The 26965-nt window shown below is 29.6% G+C and overlaps 1 protein-coding gene across 1 annotated transcript in view; it reads right to left on the bottom strand.

Annotated features, from left to right (window-relative positions):
- LOC130449017 (uncharacterized) overlaps positions 1 to 26965 on the bottom strand; it is an 81267-nt gene that overhangs the window by 18657 nt on the left and 35645 nt on the right. The window contains exons 8-9 of the mRNA XM_056786649.1: positions 14888 to 14985; positions 13778 to 13960 (exon numbers count right to left, since the gene is read on the bottom strand). Coding sequence (XP_056642627.1) covers positions 13778 to 13960; positions 14888 to 14985 — 281 coding nt within the window. The remainder of the gene's footprint in view (positions 1 to 13777; positions 13961 to 14887; positions 14986 to 26965) is intronic.

A 26965-nucleotide genomic window follows, 5' to 3' on the forward strand; every position in this document is an offset into this window, starting at 1 on the left:
CTCGATAAAATAAAAATTTAAATAGAGAATTTCTTATCTTTTCCAAGAGTCGTTTCGCCTATCAAGAAACACAGTATATATAATATATAATTAATGTAATTAATTTTAGTATTATAATCTTTTAATACATATTTTCACATTGTATTTTGATCATAAATTCAGTCCCCGATGATGAATACATAAGTATATTGGCGTTTGACTACCATAATCCTACAGTTAAAATATTTATATTTCACAATTATATTTTGTTGAAGACCAATTTTGAAGTGACTTTCTATGTATATAGAATATATATAAATTTCTTCAATTTCTTATTTCTTAGACCTTTTGATATGTTTATGTTTCTAAATGTACTTGATTTTAGGTCTCTTCAGATTTTTAACTGATAGATCAAATATGAAGTTTCGTCTTTTCTATAAGTGATTTATTGATCAATATAAATACGCAAATTGTCAGTGTCAATTTCATATTTTGATAAAGTCTTAAGAAAAGTCGATTTAATCTATCTTTCAAAAATTATTAGAAAAACTAATTTTGAAACAGAGTCTGATTCTTCATTGTGTACGTTGTTTTTTGAGTGTTTAAGATGCCTCCGAGAATCGTGAGATCCGCCGCTTGTGAAGTACGGGCGTACGATTTCTTAGTGCTAAAGGCGTAAAACCGATCGATATTCATCGTGAGATCTGTGAAGTTTACGGACAAAACATTATGAATGATGGAATGGTAAGGAAATGGGTGAGAGCATTTAAAGATGGCCGCACAAATGTGCATGATGAAGAACGGAATGGGCGTCCTTCGGACGTTAATGAAGATTTGGTGCAGAAAGTGGACTACTTTCCTCAATATTCTTGTAATGTTTTGTATCGCATTGTGAACGAGAACTTGAAATGCCGGAAATTGTGATCACGTTGGGTTCCAAAAATGCAGTGGTGGCACCTTGAGTGGTACCACAATGAAGGTGAAGATTTTTTAGATCAAATTGTTACTGGTGACGAAACATGGATGGCCTACGTCACACCAGAATCGAAACAACAATCCATGGAATGGCGACATTCGTCATTACCCAAAAAAGTGAAGTTTAAGCAAACAATTTCTGCCCGGAAAATCATGTGTTTTTTGGGACAGAAAAGGAGTATTGCAAGTGGAGTTTCGGCCTCGTAATGAGACAATCAATGCAGCGTCTTATTGTGAGACATTGAACAATCTGCGTCGTGCAATCCAGAACAAAAGACGTAGCAAGTTGAGTAAGGGTATTGTTTTGCTACATGACAATCCCCGTCCACATGTGGCTAATCGGACCAAAGATCTCATCAAATCTTTTCAATGGAAAACTCTAGATCATCCTCCCTACAGCCCTGATCTGGCGCCCAGCGACTACCATTTGTTCTTGCACTTGAGGAAACACCTGGGCGATCAGCGTCTTCAAGATAAGTCAAAACATTTGTGATACAGTGGTTAACAAGTCAGGTAGCATAATTTTGTGAGAAGGGTAATCAAAAACTGGTGCCACGTTATGAAAAGTGCCTCAATATTCAAGGAAATTGTGTAAAACAGTAGATAAAGGTACAGGCTTTCATGTAAAAATAAAATTATTGCGGTATCTTTGCACTTCTTTTTTTAATTCCAAAACGGTACTTACTTGAAAAATTATGCTTCTTATGTTCTCTTTTGTTTTAAAATTAGTTTTTTAAAATAATTTTTAGATTAATAAAGAATTGAAGAATTGACGTTTCGACTTAACTTCAAAATATGAAATTGACAATTTGCGTATTTATATTAATCAATAGATCACCTTCATCATACATGTCAAAATAATAAAATCAAACTAGAATTTTGTTCTAATAAGAAAAATTATTTCTTAGTCCTTGTATCTCAAATATATAGCAGTAATCAGTTAAATTATTTTTAGTTTCTTTAGAATTCACAAAATAGAGCATAAATTTGACTTAAATTAGCTAAGCACCTAAATTCAGGATCTGATCGAGATATAATTTAATATATCACTTTCATGAGACGTTATTTGATTGGTAAGTGACCTCCTAGACTGACCAATGTATGATGTATCGTGATTTAAACGGGAAATTTCATAAACTATTAGTCAATTTATTAGTTGGTGTCTAATCTTTTATTTTAGTAAAAATGGATTGAATATCAACGATTTTACTATCGTCGGGTTAAAACTAAATTGCCTATTGATCCCATCATCAATCATAATAGAAAAAACCAGTAATTCACCTAAATTAGTTATAAATGAATATGCAGTAGTGTGTGAACACACGGTATATATGTAAATAGATGCTAAATATCGTTTAATCAAAATTGAGGATACTAACAATCCAGGATGTTTTTTATTACCTTGTAAAATGTACACACCTTATTTTAAGAATATGAAATAGTGAACCAGTTAGTACGACATACTGAATGCGTGCGAGGAGCCATTGGGTCTCAAAAGAAAGCGTTAGTGGTAATTAATAATAATATCGACCAAACTGCCTGACAAATTTTGCTCAACTCAAATAATTGCATTGTACACTTCCTTATGCATATTCACTGTTTTTTGAAAATAGTTTTTTGAATCATATGAATTAGATATTTTATAACAAAATCAAGATACCACAATGTTCGATTACCTGATTACGAGTAAAGAGTTAATTGTAAGCTCAAAATACACATAACAACTGTTTAACATATTCATATATCATGGCCAATGCCGCCAAGCTATGAAAAGGAAAAAGATATTACTCTTGGTCAATTGAGAATTTTATATCAATTCAAAATATGAGTAATTTTATTGACAATCACTATGTATGCCATTAGTAGCTTAATTAAATTAATAATAACATGATTCACATATTTATCAGTTAAAAACTGTATTGACCTTAAGTTCATCCAGCTTTTCAAAGGCGAATATCTGCAATAGATTTATGTTCCAATTTGGCCTTGTTACTGTTCTTTTGATATCTGCTCAATCAACTTTACGATATTGCTTGTTTCTAACCATTTCATGGTGTGGAGAATCGATTTGGACAAGAACTGGAAAAGGGATATAGCAATACTCTATGACAATTAAATAGCAATAAGAATAATCAACTCATGAATAATCAAGCCGAAGATGGTAATGAAATGCCCAAAAACAATGAATGAGAGAAAACAGAGGTGATACTCTCAGAAGAACGAAGAAGCAAATAATCTGGCGTAAATAGGAGCTCAGTTCCTTCTTACCGTACCAGAAGTATTCTGTTTTCAAGGAGATCATTAAGAAGCAGAACTGAAAAAAGTAGTCTTAGACGTTCGAGGCTATTCCTCGAAAACTATGACTGAGAAAGGCTTAATAAATTATTCGACCTAAGAAGGAATAACCTAGGCATTTTAAGAAAACAAAAAGTTAAACAGTTTTTTTTTTGAAGAAGAGGTTATAGTACTTGAATACATAACATACGCATGCAGTGAGATAGCAGTTACATGTGATGGGGTAACTGGGTTGATCGAAAGTGGAAAATGAATAAATCCAACCCGTACGAAAAGCTTTTTAGGCCATGTATGTACATGGCCTTCATATCTCAGCCTAAATCTAACATTTCCCAAATCGACCTTTAAGTCTGAAGACCAAATATCACTAAATGCTTCATAAGAAATTCTTATGTTCTCGTCTTGTCAAACTTTGGAGTAAGACCTTCATTCATTCAAGTTACATCAAAATAATATATTTGCTTTTCTTTAGGTCTTAATTCCAGTATTATGAAATATATTTTCGCCGCCAGCAAATACATAATTTCGGATTTTTCTACCATCAAATTCTTTTATTCATATAGCCAAATAAAAATCTAAACTTTGTAATATTCCTTAAATTGTGATTTTTCTGATATTTGCCAGTAGGATCTAGTTGTATATAATGTTACATTTCAAATGTAGGATATTAATTTTTCTAAAACATTTATAAAAATTACCACAAATATGGATTTTTAAAAAATCATTTAATACAATTGGGGTTTCTCCCAAATTTTAAACAAAAAAAATAGCAGCTCATACTCGCTTGTACAAAATACATTCTAATGGCTAGAATTTATGCCCTTCAACTCAAAATTTGAAAATTATTCCTTTTCACGCTGAGGAGAAAAAAAAGTTTGTATCATTGGCATCATCTCTTGAGGTATGCTCCATGTTACTGTTTTCCTAGATCCACTAAGAAACAGAAACCTAGTTAATTTTTAATTAAATAATATTCAGAAAATCTTTCTGCCAAAAGTAGAAATTCTGTATATATGGAGACTGCTTTAAGGGTAATTTTTCCAGAAGAACAATTCAGAGCTTCTAGCCCAACTACTTCAAGCTTACTTACTCAAAAGATATCGAGAAATCAACGTTGCCCTGCTGACAGGGGGGAAAGATCAGACATTACACGTACTGATAACATTATATACAGCTTGCAATATTTTTGGTTCAGATACAATTTATAACCTATATATTATAATGTTACGAACTCGTCTATGACATGGAACTAATTTCTAGTAAGGTATTTTTATTTATTTGTTTTTTGTTCACTTGACAGAATTCAAGAAATGTCTTTTTTGCAATATATTCCAGATAAAGAGAGATAAAGGAGTTAGTTTATAATGAAAAGTCATAGAGAACGGAACGAAGTAGAAAAGTAACCGTTAAAATTAAATAAATTATATAAGTTAGTTTAGTATTAGTGAATAATTATTTATTGTATAGGTGAGTTAAGTCCAGGGTTAGTGTTTATAAATTCACCCCACCGATAGAAATATATAAATAATGTTCAATATACAAATATGTGTATTACATATATTAATGTCGAATAATGGCCAAAAGAATGATTAACAGCAGATATAATAAAAAAATTTTCAATTTAGAATTTATAGAACTGTGGTGATATTTATATAAAACATTGTTTACTATATTTATACTAACACTCATAGTATAACTGTTTGTGAAGTATCATCTTCAAAGAGCGAAGGTAAACTTTTATTGAATGATGAGGCAATCTTCGATTATTGGCCATACTTAGTCACTTTGTATTTTAGAGGAGATAAATAGGAGGAAAAAATTATAATAATAAATGTATCAACCTGAGTAAGAACAATTTATTACTATTAACAGGATTCTTGTCAGGGCATAGCCGTCTTAATGGACCTACGAATACGCTGAGCTCAACAGAGAATGAAACGTGCAGATTCTGCTACATAAGAAACTTCTACTATCTATACTCTCTCAAAGTGTCAGGGAACCCCAGAGCATTACTTGTACTTAACCCTTGCCACATTAAGCATCCCCAGGTTACAGAAAGTAAAAGGGACACAATATATCATTTGGGTCGCAGTTTATATGATATTCTAAACTCTACATAGATACATACGTCATATTTGACAATAATAATGAAAATAAATTAGTTTTAACATTTATGAGATATTTTTCCGGTAAATTTCTTTGTATTATAGCTTGCTTTTATATAAAATATTTAAAAGGATCTCGAAGAGTTACGATTTCAACTATCTCTTCCAATATGCACTTTGTTCGTTTGCATATAATTAACGTCGAGAAGTAAACTCTACTCACTTTTTCCGAAATTCAATGTATGTGTTATGTTGCCAGGCCAACCATACCAAGCAACCAATTGAGTTACATTATTGAATGAAAAGGATTATGTTCTTTGGTATTACATTTTTTATTGTTTTAACAATAAGAGAAGGAATAATTTATCAACCTTGATTTTTTGGCAATGTGATAGCCTTACAACAAAAATGAAATGATAAGATCTCAAAAAAACACATGTTCAAGATGGGATTTAATTATGGCGACCAGGTTAATTGCATTTTACTTTAACAACAGTTCCTTGGGAAAGCTCCATAGTTTGATGTGCCAGATGGTCACATTGTCTGTGCACGTCTTTCAATAGCAAAACCAATATCACGTGTGTCGTCTTCGGTGTTTTACCCTTTTAAGGCCGTCATGTAAACCGAAGTAGAATCACAGTTCATGGCTGAATACGATATTACGCTATTTTGTCTTCCAGTGCTGCACTAGCTCAGATGTTAACGATTGTGGAAAAAGAAGGTAACAAACGTGGACGGTATGTAATGATACCAAAGGACCAAATGCACAAAGTGTAAGCATAGTAATAGATTTACCTTCTTTTCCAACCCATTGGTCAGTAATTTGACGCGTAGGAGTAAAATGGGCTTGCAGAGCTCGTTGTCTAAAAGGCCTATCTTGACTTTCGGCGCGACGGTACGGTTCACCAGTTGGTCTTCTTTTGTGCTCTATTCCTCTGCTTATACATGACATACACGTTGATCGTTATTGCAGTACAGTTAATATGACGGGTAATTTCCCTATGGGATAAATCAACTTCTCGCTAAATCATAATTCTCCCCCTGTCGAAATTGTTAATATAGTGAGAATTTTCACGTCTTTGAACTTGAGGCATTTCTTTTTACTTTTATTAGACAATCTCGCAATTACTAACAATATATGTACTAATAAGTTTTCGTGATCAGGTTTCTTAGAAAACAATTTAAAGAAAAAAATGTCAAAGATAAAACCTGAATGTTGTCATTATAGCCTGCTATAAATATGATCCTGATATCGTCTAAAATAAAGATTATGAAATGATTACTTCTGGGAGTAATACTTTACAAATTCTATAAAAAATCACTTAAAAATATTTAGCAGATAGTTTTTGTTAGATTATGGAATCATTTGTGAATGCTTCTAAAATTTCTTTATTTGAAGAATAGTGTACTCTAATTTGAATATGTTTCGCTTGTAGTATACTATAAATACAACTGGTGTTCAGTTTTGAAAAAAAAACATTTTTCCAACTTAGTTGATCTTTCTCCGTCTTTTATTGCTATCTCGTTTCATAGTGCTAATTTCAAGTCGATTAAATCTTGAGTTTCTGATTCAGTTGAAATACATTGTGCGGGAGAGTGACTAGTAGTAAAACATTTTCAAAAATGGTAGGTTGATTAGTATTTAAGGGATAAGTTAAATCAATCTATATAATTAAAAGTAAATAACAGGTTCACAATTCTATTTACTTTCTCTCATTTACTAAATTGAATAATTGATGAAATGTTGATTTTCAGAGTAACTAACGTCTGTTTTACTAACACAAGAAATTGAAATAATTTGGATATATAAAGTATTTTCTAATTTTTTCATTTATAGAAATAGCGAAGTAAATATTATTTGGCCATATATAATTTTGTACGCATCTTTTTTTACTAAAATATTGGAAAAAATATGATACAAATTGCACCGAATCGGACTAGAATTTTTTATCGATATCGAGATATGTAAAAATGAGAATAAACATTTCAATGTAATTTTTTCTCTTTTATTTTGAATAGGTTATTTGGTTAGCAAAATCTCATCAGATCGTAATCAATGTTTTAAAAATATTTTTATTTTTGTAATTAAATGTAGGTTATTCTTCTTTCTATTTCATGATTTGATATGGCTTTGTCAATTTTTTATTAAATAAAAGACATTTTAATAGATGAACACATTAATATTGTGGTGTTTGTCAAATATAAACAGCGTATAATTATTACAAAGAAGTTCATATATAATATTTCTTTAGCTTTAAATTACTAAAATTTTATAATAATAGTCTTTGTAGGTACGTAACATATGCTACATGTTCTACAGTTGTAAGATTATAATATTTAATAAATCATTTTCAACAATAATTTTTTTCTTTGGGCAGTTTTTGCTAAATGGTTACTATATTTGCGTAATGTTTTCAAATTATTTTTTCTGGTACAGAAATAATGCAATCATATACGCGTTGTCCAGTTTACTTGATTGATAGTTTCTCAAAGATCGTCAATTATTAGATATCAATTATCACTAGATATGGACAAATATCAAAAAACTTATAGAGAATCCACTGAAAATTTCCAGTACTATAAAAGACAAGATCAACATTAAATATAAAAAACGTGCATTTAATTATAAAAAGGTTTTTGTGTCTCAATAAAGAAAAAAGCGATAAAAATTAAAATTGTTATATCCTTGTTCAAATTTTCTAACTGTTTCAATAAACAAAAAATAAAAAGTTGTGTTCTTGTCTTGAATAATTTTTCTTCAAAAAACACATTAATCATGACATAATCGATAAAATCGTTTGACCAAGAAAAAATAATCTAAGAATTAGTGACCGCGTCAACAAAACTTTTTCCTTTAAAAATTCAGAGACACCTATGATCTGCAAGTTTTTCAAATGCTGTATTTTCTTATTTTCAAATGAGAAATATTTGAAACAATATCTTTAATATTAATGTAGAAAAAAATTTATATTTTAACCACAGCCAATGAAAACGAGTGATAAAAGAAATAGTCATATGTTTTTATCATACTGTTGAAAAGAAGTGAAAAATTCTTATATAATAAAGTATAGCTCATAATGAAAAGACGAAATAAAAATTTTTTCGCTATTTTCAAATCAAGCTGTCTCAGCAGTATACTATGGTACACAGCTTGTCCAAATCACACATTACTGGACATAAGCCAACGGAATGGCAGAGAGGTAAGTCAAAACTCTGGAGAAGGTACTTCTATGTTTACAGCTCGATGCAGACAATTTCTAATATCAACGATTTCTTTATCAATATCAAATATATCACAATAGATATCTAAAAGTTTCCATTTCAATTGTGTGTTGAAACACAAATTAACGATTAAAACCAGAGAAATTACAGGAAATTGATAAAAAACAGGAGCCAACAGAAAACTTTCACGGACATCAATATATATATATATATATATATATATATATATATATATATATATATATATATATATATATATATATATATATATATATATATATATATATTGAAATAATAGAGTAATTGCGAACAATTCGACAGAACGATTTAAACATGACACCAATTGAATTACCACTAAAAACAAGAGTGTAAGATACACAAGAATACAAAATGGAGGTACTTCATTTCATACCTATTGCTGAAAACCTATTGCTGAACCATCTAGAAACATTTCAATAAAAGCAAAGCAGGTCACATCTTCCTGAGTAAGTTTATTCGAAGAATCAATATTTCCTCAAAAAACTTAGATATGCTCTTGAAATCAATTTCATGGATTCCACAAATATCAGAATCACGACCACTAAGAAAAAATAAAGCAATTTTAGTATGCATATACTCGTAATGCATGCACGGAAAATGGTATAATTCAACGTTATGCCGGAATAACTTAACATAACGTTTACAAGTAAAGCATACACCTTTTTATAATGTAAACATTCAATTATTCGCAAAAGTGTTTTTTTCAATAATAGTTCTTCATACTAAATTGAGAAAAATAATTGTTTTTCGTAATAGAAGGAAGAAAATAATTTTTTTAATATTAATATATTAGATATTGTTTATAGAATCACTTTGTCTCCGCTCAGAAAGTTCATTAGTTGGATTAGGACTTCCAAAGTTTTATATTTTCGTTGACGTGACTATAATAACTAAAGAAATTAATATCTATATATACGTTTTATATTTCACAACAGCTGTAGTGGTTTAGATTTTGTTGTGTTTACTTGAAATCGATGAGTGTTCAAAATTTGGCACCGTTTCAGTTTATATGATAGATATTTTGTTACACAAATTACGTGGGACTATAAGAACATCGTGTGCAAGGAAACTAAAATAAATTTGAAAAATTCACCGAAGGGATTCAAATGTCAATTTTAACTTGAGAATCACCTTTTACGGAAACATGAAAGTACAGCATGATAATATAATGAAAAAACACCTAATAGATATATACAAATTGTTATAGTTATTGTTAATGATATAGCGGAATACATGCAAGTCAAATTTAATGTTTAGTTGGTGACTGAAGGCGATCGGCGCCTTTGGGGCTTCCCATACTAATCGCAGCTTTATAAAAAATAAAACAAAAGAGCCTTTGAGCTGAAACATTTTAGAATTTCTGGATCTTATCTATATAATCCCTCCAGTTACCACATATTAACTTAAACAACAAAAAAATCAGGTTCGCAAACTACGGAGAATTAAAAAATTGAAATTGTGTTATTACAGAGATGAACTTTTTTCCGTAAAAACTTGTAGACTAGGAAAGTTGATAGGGATAATTTATTGGGATTACTATTTTTCCTTTTTTAAATGTTTTCTGATCTTGATCTGCTCCAGAATCTTAATCAAATATTATAATTATCAAAATGAATTTAAAAATGGAAACCACTGCAAACTACATTTATAATAACCCTTGATTAAATCAACCTTTATTTAGAAGGGAAATATGCTATGCCTGAAAAACTTGATGTCTTTTGTTCCATTGAAAACAAAGTTCGAAACCAACAGAAATGCTTATAAAATTGTACTAACTTGTCGTATATTGAAATAGTGTGATACAATATTCCTATTAATTTCCTGGTAAATATAATGTATGAGAAATACTCCTATATTTGTTTTGTCGATAAAATATTTTCAAAAAACATTGATTCTACAGAGGTCGGCATAAATCAGGCAACGCTCTCAAAAACTCGGCCGACAGTCTCGTGGGTCCACACACCCTTCCTGACATCCGAACTGCAATTGAAGAAAAATTTGAAACTCTTTGCTCAAAGATTGACATGCTTCGCCTGATCTGCCTCTCCGCTGAGAAACGTTTTTCGTTAATACATTGTTCAAGATGGGCATCAATTTGAACATTTACAGTAACCCTTTCTCGAATCTCTTTTGTAATTTCTTTTCATAAATTCTTTTTGAAGATGCTCTATTTTCTCTTGATATAAATTGGTTGCCTGAATTATGCCTATCTGTATTGGTCCAAGAAAGAATTAGATAATAGTTTATGAATTCAAGTTACATTTTTATTGCACCGAATCCCAACAAAATAATATATTTTATTCATCATCATTTCCTTTCATGGGCTTTAGTTTATGTAAACACTTTAAAAACAAGCAATTGAATTATGAAATTAAAACAGAAAAATAATTATTGGTTAACCACTAACAAAATAATGAAGAGTTATACATTAGGGTGGGAACTGATAAATTTGCACAAGGAAAAAATGGATATCGATAAAATGAATAATATCCAAACTAAGTAATTTATGAGACACGAATTAAATGCAAAAACCAAAAACATGACTATGACTAGTGGAGTGACCTTGAATAATTATTAAAGTATTTAGGTATTTACAATTAGAATAAAATATCCAACAAATTTCAACTATATACCTGCAACTAAGAAAGAAGTTATAAGGCATCGTAATTCATTAAAAATCTTTTGCAGTTACTGGTATTTTTAGTATTAATCAACCTAAAAATCTTCACCGCACTCCTACACTACAAAAATGCTTTTTAAGTAGGTGGTCAGACTATTTCAATTTGGAGTACCTCCAGATAATTATTTTAAAAGTATTGTGTACGTTACTCTATGTTGCACTTTATTCGAAATAATATATTTTCAACTTTACAATGTGACAAATAGATTTTTGATTGAGTAACGAGGAGAATGTATGTTGAAATTACTATTTACAATATTTACGGAGACTATTGTTTGCTATCAAGATTATAATTAACATAATCGTTAGCATCCTGCATCATATTGATCCTCTTCTCCAATTATATTTTCTTTTGTTTATGTCCATTACGGAACAATAATTTGAATCCAAGGAACATTTTGGATTTAAAATACATTAACATTGGTAGTTTGTTAAATACAGGCACCAGCTGTTCTTATATAATTATAATTTTTAATATTTAATTTATGCAGCTCTTTTTTCTTAACATATAAATAATAAGAAACAAAATTTAAATTAAACTTATAGGGCTTTTTTCTTCCATTGCGCGTAATTTTTGCTTAACTCTGGACTTGTTTATTTCGCGAATTTTTTTAAATATTCTACGTGGAAGCTGTTGCTCATTTTCGGCTTCTCAACCTATATCATACACTTTTCTATTGAATATTGCCCAAAACTCTTCAATAGGGCGAGTCTGGGTAACATTTGGGGGATTATTTTCTTTCGGTACAAATGGTATATCGTAAGCCTCTAACAAATCTCTTGTAATTCTGGCGTAGTGACAAGAGGTTAGATCCGGCTAAATTATTATTTCGTCACTGAGACGATATAAACTAATAGAATCAACCAATTTTGGAAGACATCTTGTATAAATATGTGCATGCAACGCCTCACCCGACCAAAGCTTTTTAACTTCAAATTTATTTTTGGATCTATATTTCACGTTATTGGAACAATGTTCATCAATTTTATCTGTGTAAAATCCATGTTTGTCTTTAATATCTGACTGTGATAAGTTATTTTTTCACATTCACTTATTGCTTTATAAATGGTCGAAACTGCTCACTAGTTACTACATATATCCACAATGTCTGTTTTTTACAACCTTCCAACTAAATTGTATATAATTTTCTGGATATCGAGCTTTACGCCATAACTAAGTTGAAAATTGACAAAAATTGAAATGACCAATTGAAACATTATGTGTTTTCAATTGTAACTACATGCAAAGTTATTTAGAATTAAATTGAAAGCAACGAAATTTTTCCGAAAACTTTTGTTACATACGTTATAACGTTTTTCCATGCTAGTTGGGTAATATCATCTATAGCAGAATGGGCCAAACGGTTGTGGCATGCTTCATAAATCTTTATTTTCCCTTTCAAAATTGATTTTAATAATCCATGCATAATGTCCAAGTTTCAAAACCATTTTCAGTTGACTTGTTTGTTCAAAAAGTTTGGTTTTGGTAATTTTGTTGCGATTTGGAAACATATCATTAAATGTGTCAGCTAAGTCATCATATAAATCATATAAATTTTAAAAGTACTTATTTACAATAACCATCATTCACTAAGAACAATTAGAAATATTTCACAACATTTGAACACAATCAATGACAGAAAATCTTACTACTTTTTAGACAAAATAATTTTTTTTTTGATAATTTAAACATCTTAAACTTTTGAATTGAGTATGTGGCTGGCAGCTTGGTCATTAATACATTATAAAAGTGTAGAAATATATAGCGGGTACTATTAATAAGTTCACTTGTTGTAATATACTTATACTATATACTTATATACCCTATATACTTTTAATCGAATTATACAGAAGGTCCAATTTATTTTAAAGCTTTTTTGTAATACTTACGGAAATAGTGAAAGTAATTTGAATTACGACTGAACTTTATATCATGAACCGTCGAATTGGAAGTTCATCTTTTTATGGCAAATAGTCCATGAGATAAGGAGTTTATAAAAGAAATTTTTAATTGCGGAGATATATATCTATTGAAAAATTAATTTTTGAAAATGTGTGTTCTCCAGCTTTATTTGAAGTAGGACGTAACTCAAGAATCCTATTATTATTTTTATTTTACAAATTTGACTAACTGGCTTTTTTAATACAGTGTTTAGTTCAAACAGAGTTGGCAACACTATGGCAACCTGAGTTTTAAATTATTTAAAGAAAGGCTCCTTTACGGGAGGTCGCGTAGCTTTTTCTTTAAAACGTTTTTAATTTATACTAGTCAGTACTGGTTCACACTCGACATAACCTTAAACTTATCTTCTAATTTAAAAATGGTAGGATCCGTAGTCCCCCTTCAGAGGGGGCCTCCATGGATTTTACATTGGTTTACAAATTGGAAATATACTAAGATTAGGTATGTCTGAAATATAAAAGCCTCTATGATGTTAAGTAAAAATCAACAAGTGGCTGTTAGTTGCATAAAAACACTCACTCTTTTTTAATTCTCGACGATTTCATGGGAAATGATTCTGCACTTTCGACTATTTTCAATTCAAGATTACCATTTTCCCATTTTTCATCTGACTCTAACTCATTTAAGGTTTTCTTTAACACTTCATAATCACAACTACTTTTAATTTTTTCGAGAATATCAGCTACCTTCCCATTGTTGAACCTACGGAATATAAACTAGTAAATTATATGAGGATACAACAAAAGATATTTAAAGCAGAACTAGGATTCATTTGTAAAATTAGAACTATTTAATTTTTCATTCTACAAAATGGAAAAATGGCAATGGGAAAGCTTTAGAAGATAAATTTCAACTTATTGTGTAGGAATCCAATTCTTAATAATATTAGCTAGATGTAGTAATCAAGCTATTTGTGGAAATTTTCAAGTCTATGACATACGAAAGTCCAAATATAGTCGTATAAATAAATAGAAAAGTGACAGTTGTCCTGGTGCAATATTTCTGATATTTTCAATGCAACTACCTTAGAATTATATTTTGATGCATTATACTATTACACTCAGCATTCAGTGATCTTTTTGTTAAAAGTTTCAGTTGAAGCTTTAATATAAAATATGATGGTTGTGTTTACATGTAGTTATCACTAAATGTAATCGTTTGGGATAGTTTCCAGCAAATAATTAAATCCGAAAATGTCAACATTCATTAGTACAGTTCTAGGTTTAAAACTAGCTTTGTCTTATCATGGGTAAAAATGTACTGAGTCCTTTGTTATCATCTAATAATAATAATTATAACTCAAGATATTAGTGCTAAATATCAATGAACTCCAGTACAACTCTCTCGTTAACATTCAATACTACAACTGATTAGCAAAATGTAATCAGAGAAAAACTAGGAATGTAAGTGAGAATTACCATTCGATACGCATATGCAGACGATGAGCTCAATTGAATTTTAATGGATATTGATATTATTGATGAGATATGCAAAATTTTTTGAAATACTAAATAGACAACGTTTGGGAAATTTGAAACTGAATTTGTATCTATTAAAATATTCGATACATTATCAAAACTAATTTGTGAAAAACGTGTTACCGCGAGATTAAAAATTGAAATATCTCACCTCTGATCATTTCCACCGCAACTATCTTTCTTCTTTTTCTCCTTCATTTCTAGTACCAGCTGGAGCAATTTCACCACAATTTCCTCGTGATTCATGAGCTGAAAATAGAATCGAATCGATTATAAACAGGACTGTAATATAAAGTTGTTAAGAGATTTTAATAGAAGTAGGAATAACGTTACTAATTAGAATTATTTATTCGGCACAATAGATCAATTTTTATGTAAACAACTTATAATTATTGCAACATAAGATATCGAAAAATAAATTTATCAAATACAAGCTTAAGATTAATGGTTCAGTTTTTCTGTTGTTGTTGAAATATCAAATAAATGCTTAAGATTGATGGTTCAGTTTATCTTTTTTCCACTTTTTTGAATTTAACTAAATTTGTAGAAAAATTAAATCGATTTTAATGAATATACAAAAAGTTGGCTGGCTGTTTATTCACATATTTCACCCTTCAGTAATTCTCAAAATATAACATCCGTACTCATGAAAGTGATTAATTAATAGATTGTCCTTCTGTTGTTATTATGTATTGTCTAGAACAGATTGTACGTGATTTCATACATTTTCGTAACTTATTTAAAATGTTGAAAAATATGATTCCTAAACTAAATTGATCACATATCTCTCTGTCCAAACAATGAAAATATGACTCAAGTATTGTCGCATTAGAATTTTCTCTATGTTAGAGCTTTATTAAAAGCAAATAAAAAAGTCTGATAATAAATATTCTCTTAAAAACCGAAAAGGGACCTTATATCAATATATGTTGTATGTTTTTGTATGCAAGAAAAATAAAATTGGCAAATTTAGCGTTTTTATATTTAGATAACAAGACGCTATTGCTATTTAAAACTGTATTATTAGCAAAGTTAGTCCCTTTACAAAAATCCTTCGATATGGTTTATTTACCTGAAATGCAGAAGGTTTAAATTTTACAAATGATTGGATGTGGGGATGGAGTAAATCATAATTGAAGCTAAGCAAATATTCAAAGAAGAATATACCAATTTACCACACAAAGCAAAGCAAAAACGGAAAAACAAGTACTCATCAACAAACTCCTCTTAGTGAAGATATCAATGTATTACTATCACTCAAGAAAATATTACAAACTCTAACACACAGGTAAGTAATGATGTTGTGATTAGCCAGACCAGAATAAAATCTTGGAGCACTTACAAGAAGATTATTTTAATCGTTTTTTAGAAATTACGGATCAAATAGACACGAATAAAATTATAGTACCGAATATACTGTTTTCTGATAAATCTACGTTTATTTTATATATTTAGGTGAATCTACAAAACTGTCGACATTGGACATAATCAGATGAAGTATGGTCATAAAAATTGATTGTTTGGCAGAGATCGTTGGAAACCAAGTTAAAAAACCGATATTTTTTGACAACAATGGATTACAATATATGGAATTGTTGCAAGAAAGATTTAGTGTCGCAATTAGCTAATTTGTTTCTCAACCGTGTTCATGCTAATGTTTCCAATACTTCTAGTTGTATCTCTACATTTGAGAATCGTTTGAATGACAATCCAGATCCTCTAAACTACATTTCATTGCCAAATGTAGATTAATTTCGTTCCAAATGGTCAAAACGATCTCGTTTCAATAACTTCCAGTGAATGCACGCATTATAAACATGTGCTTGATTGAAAAAATTGAATTGAATGAGAGTGTTGCCATTTGACATAATCAATGATCGCGTTATACCCTGCTTATATATAATTATGATTGGAAATATTAATCGAGGATCCGAGTATTTTATTAAAAAGATTTTGTATTTTAACTATTGAATTTATTTCAAATGATACACTTTATACGCTCCGCATAAAAAGTAATTGAGTTATAGTTCCTAATAAAGTTAAACGTTTCTAAGAATAGTAATTGCGTGTTTTGGATTAACCACACTCCTTACACCAGGCCTGGATATTACAGTAATAATGGTAATAGAGTATCATGGGCTCAGTTTCCTTGGTTAATTTCTAGTCAGTTGGTTTCTACTTTGACTGGCAACGAACCGTCAAACAATTGTCACTTAATTTCAAAAGTTTCATCACCCTAAATCTCTAAAGTGCGACAAATATTCAACAATATGGTATGTCATAAATTTTCAATTTAATTATTATGTGTATTTATGAAGTATTGTTAAATAGATACATATTTATTTCTCAATTTTATATTCTTAATACTTAATATTATTCTTCGTTATAACTGATAAGTAGGAATAATTTAACAGCGAATAATGAATATTTTCCTGTCGATGATTTAAGATTTTTGTGAATAGAATCAATTCAACTGAATCTCAATATATGTGCTATCATAGTAATGTATCAAAAGCTAGCCGAATTCTACATTGGTAGCAACGTTCCTTTTTGTTCAATTTTATTTATTTTTCAACTTGTCGGAGGAAAAAGAATCAAAATATCCCCTGTTGGAGATTGTGTTTAGATAAAAAGAGTCAAAATTATTTTTGAAAATTACACGGTTTCTTGTACCGATAATCGAAAAGGTACTAAGAATGATTCAAGAGGTTGAATATTCATATAGGAGAACAAATATTTTCTACTAATCGAGTCAAGAGGGAATTTTCTGTGATTAGAAGCTTAAGAGAGTTTTATAATATTGCACTTGTGATATTTGCCACCTTTTTATTACATTACAATAATTACAATTTTTTTTGTTACAGAGTTCCGCAAGCACTGAACCAAAAATCTGCAACAAATGTAAAGAACAAATCAAAGGAGGAGTGAGTACTTCTATTCATTATAATACTTATTTTCAATTTTATTAGTTTCGTTTGCATTTATTTCAACGTTGGCTAATATTTGGAAATCAGTAAATAAAAATTATACCAGATTCAAATAAATTCATCACACACCCGCACAAACTCAACAAAACACAATAAGGCACACCTTGTATATCATCAACACTACACACATACTCACAAAAAACGAGGGCCGCATTCTTTAAATATCAACCCTTCAGCATACTTCGTCACTCCTGGCAAAATGCACTCAGGAGGAGTTACGCCGGGAAAATACAGCGAACGTATTCGCTGGACAGTAACGTTCGTTGTTGAGATGATGAAGAAACTTTGGTCTGAAGAGGGAAGATGCAAAATCGAAAGGGAGAACACAATTGACGGAAGAGCGGTATAGCTAACGGCAGTCCTGCGGAGGACACAGGCCAGAGCTAGAGTAGGTTTTTTTGTCGACATGGGAAATTCTCCGAGTTCTAGATACCAGGCAGAACACCATGTCCTGAAGATAAAATAAAAGTATTTTTTACTCAAACATCTCTATAACAAAGCCACATCCACACATAGTAAGATGTTGGTATACATTTCATTAATAAAGGTGAGAAAAATTTAATTACATCAACAAAATGTTTCGATTAAAACAAGCAAGATCTCAAACAGCCCTATTTTAGTACCCACTTGTTAGTACAGAAAATATTCAATATGTAGTTAATAAAAATGTGAGAGTTCTGGAAGATTTGTCGTATTGAATTTTAATTATACATTTGCTGAAGCTTACTGTATATTACATGTCAAGAGGTGTAAGTAGCATATTATATACGTGTGCGTAATTTCTCGAGTATATAATATACTTCCAACACGTACATATTTGACATTGACACAAGTAAAGGTGAAATAATTTACGTTTAGAACTGCTATTTAAAAAAATTTATTGTAATTCTATTAACAAAAAAGCATTTGAAGTGAAGCGTTTTTCTATGAAATGGACCTCATAGCTTTGGAATAATAGATTAGTTAATGAATTACAAGTAAAACGAATAAACCATTCAAATTTCTCATGAAGTGTTTATTTTTCATAACATCTATAATTATTGTCAATTATTGTATAACCATATTTACGAATTCAATGTATTAGCCAATGTTGCATGATGTGATATAATACTACTAATTGTTTTAATTATATGTATATAAAAATTAGACAAACATTTTTACCCTACTCGACATGGCCAAACACCAAAAAAACGGATTTCTTTCAACTGTTTTGATATGTTACATTAGCAAATATAAGAAGTGGTACAATAAATACTCAACTATTTCATATAACAGTGCTGGGTTGAGATAGATAAATAAATCTTTCAGCTGCATCATAAGACGTATTGATGATACTAAGACGCCCCTTCCTGCTAATATCTTATAAAAGCATCATACGATGAATAATTAAATAGAGGGTCTATCAAAGTATACAGCCATAAATAGAATTTAATTACAACTATCCCTAAATGCAAATAAAAATTTGTGATCCAATTAATTGAGAATTTGACTAGTGATTATTGAAATTATTGGACACCACATTATATACGATAAAGCCCAATGTTTCAATCTATGGAATTTCTAGTCTTTCTTTGGAAAAACATAACAAAAAAGCATAAACCACAGACTAAATTGATGATACTTTTTATATAGTTGTAGAGTTCGAAATCAATCAAATAATTCGCTGATTTAATGTCAATGTCTAGCAAAGGAAGATTGAGACATTGCCGTAATCAACTAGCTAAAAAAGGATTTAACGATAAATGAGAAATGTAAAATGCGGGTAAAGAGTGTGCAAGATAGATTAACAATGGAGATACATACATAATGGCAATTATTCAATTTTTGGAGCGGTAGTCAAAATAATTCAATTTTTGTCAACAACCTTCATAAAGTTAAATCTTGTTTATAAGGAAACTCTCAATTTCTAGATGTGTTATGCTTTTAAGATACTAATTTTTTGCAAAAACTAACATTCTTATAGGTACTAACGGCTTTAGAAAAGACATGGCATCCTGATCATTTTTGCTGCAATGAATGCAAAAATCCAATTACGGAAAACACATTCAAAACTAAAGAAGATTTGCCTTATTGTACGCCTTGCCATACTAAGCTTTTCGCGCCTATATGCAAAGCATGTGCCCAGCCCATTACAGATGTAAGTTGATTATTGATTGCTAAAAGTACCTAAATGTAAAAAATAGTAGATATTTGAATTTTATTGGTTGGTATCCTTATATATTTTTTCAAATTAGTTCATATACTCGTATATGTTACGGACAATCTGATTATTCAATTATTCATTATTCTTGGTCATTATGAATAACGATCATCAAAATGGGGCAATTGAAGAAATTCTTTCTTCTAGAATTTATCATATCAATACTGTTATTTCTTTTTTATTTTGATTTTCTGGTAGCATTTAGATAACGTGATCTATCGCTTACATATTAATGAGTTCTCGTTCTTGTAAGTTTTTACTCTTGTGGCGTACATCTATAGTTTTCTTTGCTCATGCCACGAATATACATTGTTTTATCTCAATCTGAGTTTGTGCTTGTGTTTTCACCTTTTCATAGAATACAATTCTGGAGAAATTATCAAAAAATGTGTTGATAAGAAGCATCGTATCAATAAATAGGTGGATGTTCATCAAAAGGTCACACAAATCCTCACAAAGCTACAATACTTGGAGTTTATAGATTAGTTACAACATCTCAAAACGTAAAAAGTAATAAATAACAAAGTCGAACTTTTCAGCGTTTATACAAGTTTGACGTTAAATGGAAAAATAGATATTTCCTGTAGAAGTTAGAAGGAATATTAGGTTCTAAGTACTTCGGGAAGAGATATTTAAATTATTACATGAGGCATATGTAGCTATTACGGACGGTGGCCGAAAACGTATGTAAAAAGAGATAAAATATATAAAAATCATATGTATGTATGATCTGCAAAAAAGATTGTTGTTGTATACCAAAAAATTTTCAATTGTTAGACAGATAATGAGCAATAACATGAACTTATAATATCAAGTCGATTTAATTTATGTGCTATCGCAAGCTGTTGATCAATTTAGATCCATAAAAGCAGAGGAAGTAGCTTATGAACTTTTTGAAATTTTCACATTTATACAATTTTTTGGACTCACAGTGTTTTACAAAACGATAATGGGCAGGAATTATTAAAGAGCTGTATAGCATGTAGTTCGAGTTAAAGATGGCCCATGGGAAGTTAAGACTCTCTCAAAGTCTATATATCTATATAAAAAAGGCGAATCAAGACGTGGAAAATATGCTTTACTCATAGCTTCAAGACAATAATACTAGATCCAAAAGCTTACGTTTTGTTCATCTATTGAAAAACAGAGCGTATCATAGAGGGATCAACTGTAATCTGTACGAAGTTTGGAACAAAGTTGTAAATTGGTCTCGACAAACTAATAAAACTGTGCCTTAGTCGAGTTGCTTTCATGTAGAGAACCACTTTCGAATACACACAATTCTTAAAAACTTATCAATATATGATCAAGATTACATTTGATCATTAAAGCCAGGAATGACCTAACGCAGAAAAAAATTCAAATTCCAGATATTGCCCAATAAAAGAAATATTTAAGTATTCTCGAAATATTTGATCTTTATAAATTAGGATACAATATTAAACCAATTATATGCGAGAAAAAAATATACACTGTGCAATGAAAAATTTATTTATGCTAAGGAAATTCCATTCAGAGTTTTCACCAAAATAATGCGCAAGAATGATTTGAATGATTGGAGGGCAAAGCTACATATAGTCGACCTGGCTGTAAATCTGACCAAATTTAAGTGTTACGAGAAAAAAACTATATAATTCTAAATGTCACGAACAGAACTCTAAGAAAGACATTTAGTGTGAATTTGTAAGTACCTATATTTTGTCGTTATTCGTCAGACCTAAGTGTTATTTGTACTTATGTCAACAATACCAGTTTGTTGATTATTTATATATAAATTTCTTTGTTATTTTTTTAATGTATATGAATTGAAAAATTTGCCCAGGCAACGAAACATTTTTGGATAAATTTATCATTTTGCTCTTAACCTTTCTGAATGTTTAGTATTGCCAAGAAATTATAAATAATATTAGTTAAATTGCTCGTAACATATACACGACATGGAAAGTGAGCGAGATTGAATTAGAGTTAAATGATTATTTTTATTTACTTTATTTTGAAACTAATTCAATTTAATAACTTTTACAATGTACAAATGGTTCAAAACAATATATAAGCTATCTTGTATAAAAATTACCCAGTGGCAATTTCCCTTCACTTAAAAAAATAATAGTTTTATTGAGGGATAGCTACACAATACATCACTATGACACTAAAAGTTGTTGTCACGGCCTCATATTCTCCTACCAAACATTCAGAGAAGATTTTGAAGCACATAATTCAATGTAGTGTTTATTTACAACATACTGTTGGCAAGTGAAAGATTGTTGGGAATATGGCAATTGGCTAATACACATTTTGTATAGTCTTTTTAAAAATGCCTGATTTCTCCCTATGCAATCTTCATCACTGAATTTTTCCTAACTTAACATGACAAGTCTCAAGAGTTTTTATAAAAAAATACTTTTCTCTCTCACTCTCTGTATATCATCTAACATTATGTCTCGAATCACTCAACATAAGTTTCTCTTTACTTATTCTTACCATCCAAATATGCAAAAATCTCACATTCTCCAATTGAATACTCATTATTTTCTGACGATCTTATAGTTTATGATTACGGCATCATCTGCATTACCTTACAATCTGCTCTAAATATAAAAACAGTGGTAAGTAACTTCTTTACGCAGTTTGTAAGTATTAATGAGCATAATATTGACCACACGAAAATTACTCCGTTCCTTTCTAAAAACACTTCATCATCAATTTCTTCATTTTTCTTCGTAAAATAAAGGAGAAGTTGTGAAGTCATAGACAAATTTTTCTATATTAAAAATCAATAAATTCCATATAGCTATTTTTACATGTTAAATTTAACGTTCTGTAATTTATTCTAAGCCCTAATTCAAATCCAATTCAATCTTCTACAGTACTCTTACTGGCAAACTATACTATTGAACATATATCCACACTGTATAAATCACTTATAATAACTAATAACTTGTCGCTAAAAATAAGAATATCAGGATTCCTTCCTACATTGTTATTACAAGTTACTACCAACGGAATATCTGATCGTATCGCTAGAGCCTCCCTTAAAATTTGAGAAAATTTTGTTTGTAAAAACCTTTAAGCACAAACCTATCTCTTATCACCAGTTTGAGAAACATATGAACTATGAAAAGAATTACATTATACCACTGAGGGGAAGAACTTCGATTGAAACTTATCTTGAGTATCGATCAAATACAAAAATAAAATATCGATTCAACAAAAATTATTTATAAAATATAGGTAAATTTCATAGTCTTAATCTAATAGTTAACTCATTAATGCCCACAACGTGGTTATGGATTGGTCGAATAAATCGATTCCTCCCATATGAAGTAGAGTCATTTGAATCGATATTCATGGATTTTGGGGTCTTAGAACAAAATTTAGCAGAACAGTAACGACATTATTGCCATTTCATATAATTTGACATTAAGCCCATACTTATCAAGCAAATAAATGTGTATATCCTGTAGAAGTAGTTTTTTATAATTTACTTTATTTCCACGTAATGTTCCTAATCCCACTTCGTAAAGTTTACTCAAGTCATGTTCTCAATATATTTTGTTAGAAAGACAATGAGATTATTTCACAATGAACTTAAACAATTAATTGACAAAAAAAGAGTAACCCAAAATAATTCCATCCTTGTTAAAGTTCCTAGAAAATTTCGAATTGTCATACAACTTCAATTGCAGTTGATCACTAATGGATTAATAGAATATTTACATTTATCACTTCATTTATTTTAACTTGTCTAGATGGCAGCTTTTACAATCATATTAAATAAATGCCTGTTTTTGAACTCAAGCAATTTTCGATTATTTTCAATTTTTTTCTGACTAGTTCACTGAAAATTATCAATAATACGAGCTTTATTATTTGTCCGGATTTCACTCGTAGCAATTGGATGATTGACATATTCGTATTATATAGTCCATGGGTTACTTATTATTTTAGGATTGTTGAAAATGTTGGGTTAGGACGGTTAGAATCACTGGACTGTTTCAAACTGAAAATTGTTTTGTTTTGTAATCTCTGAATGGTATTTAGAAGACGTGAGTTTGACTGTATAAAATAATTACCTTTCATACAGAAATTTTGATTATCATAATTACAGTTGAGGTATTTGCCTGAGAAGGTTATTTCATTGTTTAGTTTGATTTAATTTATCTCAATGCCGTATTCAAAATTTTATGGTGTCCTTTTTTGTAATAGGTACGAAGTATTTTTTGATGAGGAGTATTGTGATGAGATAAGATGTATGATCGATGTTAAGTAGAAAAATTGGAAGATATAAAAAGGATATACAGCTATTTTTGAATCTTATTTAAGAAATAATGTGTTCTTATATAGAAGTAATTTTTGACGTTTCGGTTTTCAACATAATCTTATCTTAACCCTGATATATAAATTGATCAACCATACAAAGATTTTCTGCCGTGGATTTAATTTTCATTTTTTCAATATACGAAAAAAAGCAATTAGCAATTGACATCATTTATGTATAAATAGCAATATGAAAAATAACATTTTTATTAAATTGCTTATGTTATTATTATATTATTGACAGATTTCTCATTTTTATTTATGTATAACAATTCTTGAAACTTCTCTTTGCATTCCATTCCAGAGTTATTGTATTTTCCAATTAAATGTACGTTTTTCTATTATTTGTCTATGTTTTGCAATATTTTATCGTACATGCTGACTTTTACATTTATTTTTCAAAACAGATGTGGAAGCATAATACACATTCATTACAAGGAACTTCTTAAATAACAATAATATTTTTCAATTTTCAGTGTATTCTAAATTTTAGATTAGTGAAATATTTTGATAATAGTTGTTGTATGTCATTCTAGTTATTGTTCATTTCCTATGATGTAACATCGCAAATATTGATGTATTGTACTGTTCAATCTCGGTTGTGAATTGAATATTTGACTTATGTTATCAATTTCATTTTTTGGTATCTACAGTAGCAATAAAAAAAATAATGGGATATTCTTATTTTCATATTTATTCATTATTTTCTCAAGATCTTCCAGATCTTCCGTTACTAATTGATATAACATCACTAGCTATTAATGTTTTCACATAGATATGAAAGTTTATTTGGTTTGAATGACTTTGTTAAACCGTATGTTTTGTAAGGGTATGACAGTACAAATTTTTAGATCTTTTGTTATTAATAAGTAAATTGATATATAACCATTTTCAACATTATTTTGGGAAAATATTGACCAATTTCTGTCCTCATTATCATCTTTAATTCAATCTGATCGCAGTATAATATTTATGGATTATTTCTGAAGAATTGTGGTGTTTTTTCAAATATTTGTTTGGAGATAGTTATTTTTAATTACAATGTTTAAAATAAATTACGTGTTTAAAGTTGTTTTTTACTGTAAACTTATCTTCGCGTATATACTATTAAACTTATCTATTATATTTTCTCTTGGAGACACCTGAGAAGTTAACTTTTTTACTTAGCACAAAATATAAACAGCGAGAAGGATACTCAACACACTGCTCACTACCACCACACCAACAATCACAATTACACGTTTCGAGAAACAAGTTATCTTCTTCAGAGACCGAACAAAGCTAAATTTTTATCGCTTCACTATTTAAATTGGTTTTCGAAATAATTTTCTCATATTAATTTTATTGCTGTTTCTACTGGGTACAGAAAAAGTCAGACAAATATATAATGTTATCTTGGATAGATTATTTGATTCAATGACAAGGTTGATAACTAGATTTTTATTTTTCCAATCACATTTACATATGTGTACTACTGATTGCTTATGATCTTCAATAATTTCTAGAAATGCGTTCAAGCTATGGGAGTCAACTGGCACGAAGATCACTTCGTCTGCGAAGATTGTAAAACCAAGTTGATTGGCCAACAATTTATGGATGTAGCAGGTATTCCCCGTTGTCAGAAATGTTATGTTGCTAAACATGCAGACAGATGCAAAGGCTGCTCTAAACCCATTCCAGACAAGGCAATTGTGGCTTTAGACGCTAAATGGCATCAAATGTGCTTTAGATGTTCAGTAAGTTTGTTATCTTTATTTTACTGATGCAATATGACCAAAATATGTAATTGAATTTTTTATATTGATGATTATTCACATTGCACAGCAGGAAATGAGAAGAGGTTTGATATTATCTTAAATCAGAAATTGTATTTTCCGTGTCACAAGTATTGTTTTTCATGTAGCATCAAAGATAATTTCAAAGTAAAGAGTAAATTTTATGGAATTGTGATAATTTGAAAATTTAGATGTTTAATTCAGCCTGATAAATTTTATTTCGTACAGAATTTTTTATTTCAAATATCCTTCTGATAATTTTGGAAATATGAGATTTTCCGAGGAATAGTAAATATAGTTGAATAATTTATGCTTCGTTTCCACATCAATTTTTCTCAGAAATTTTGCTAAAGACAGATGTTTCGATAATAATGTTACGCTTTAAAAGTTACACTCGCTTTTGGACGTTTCTTGGCATAATACAAAAAGCTATAAACGTAAGATATCATATTCATAACACAATGATATGGTAATCATGCCAAAAATATTTTACCATAACTAATATGAAGGTTGTGCCAAGTTTCCTCACAGTATTAATAGAATAAGCACACAAACACTCTTAACTCTTAATATTTTATATTTAGTTGATGACCTCTTTATATAAATAACTTCAACTAATAATGTACATTTGGCTAATTAGAAGAAATTGAGAAAAAATATTTCTAATGAGTTTATAATGATATGGGCTTTTAAAAAATGTTTCATCTTATTAGCCAAATATAAAGATTAATAAATATTTTTTCTATATATTCTGTAAAACAGATTAATTGTCACTTATTTTCACAGAGATGCTCGAAGCCGATCATGAAAGACCAGTCATTCCAAGTAGAAGCCGGAAAACCTCACTGTGTCAAATGTTGAGCTTATCAGCTTAAATTGGTGGTCATGTTATTATTGTTAATTAATTAGTTTAATGTAGCATGATCCTTATTTTCCATTTAAACACACCC

The sequence above is a fragment of the Diorhabda sublineata genome, chromosome 9, assembly GCF_026230105.1.
Source record: "Diorhabda sublineata isolate icDioSubl1.1 chromosome 9, icDioSubl1.1, whole genome shotgun sequence".
NCBI classification, from domain to species: domain Eukaryota; kingdom Metazoa; phylum Arthropoda; class Insecta; order Coleoptera; family Chrysomelidae; genus Diorhabda; species Diorhabda sublineata.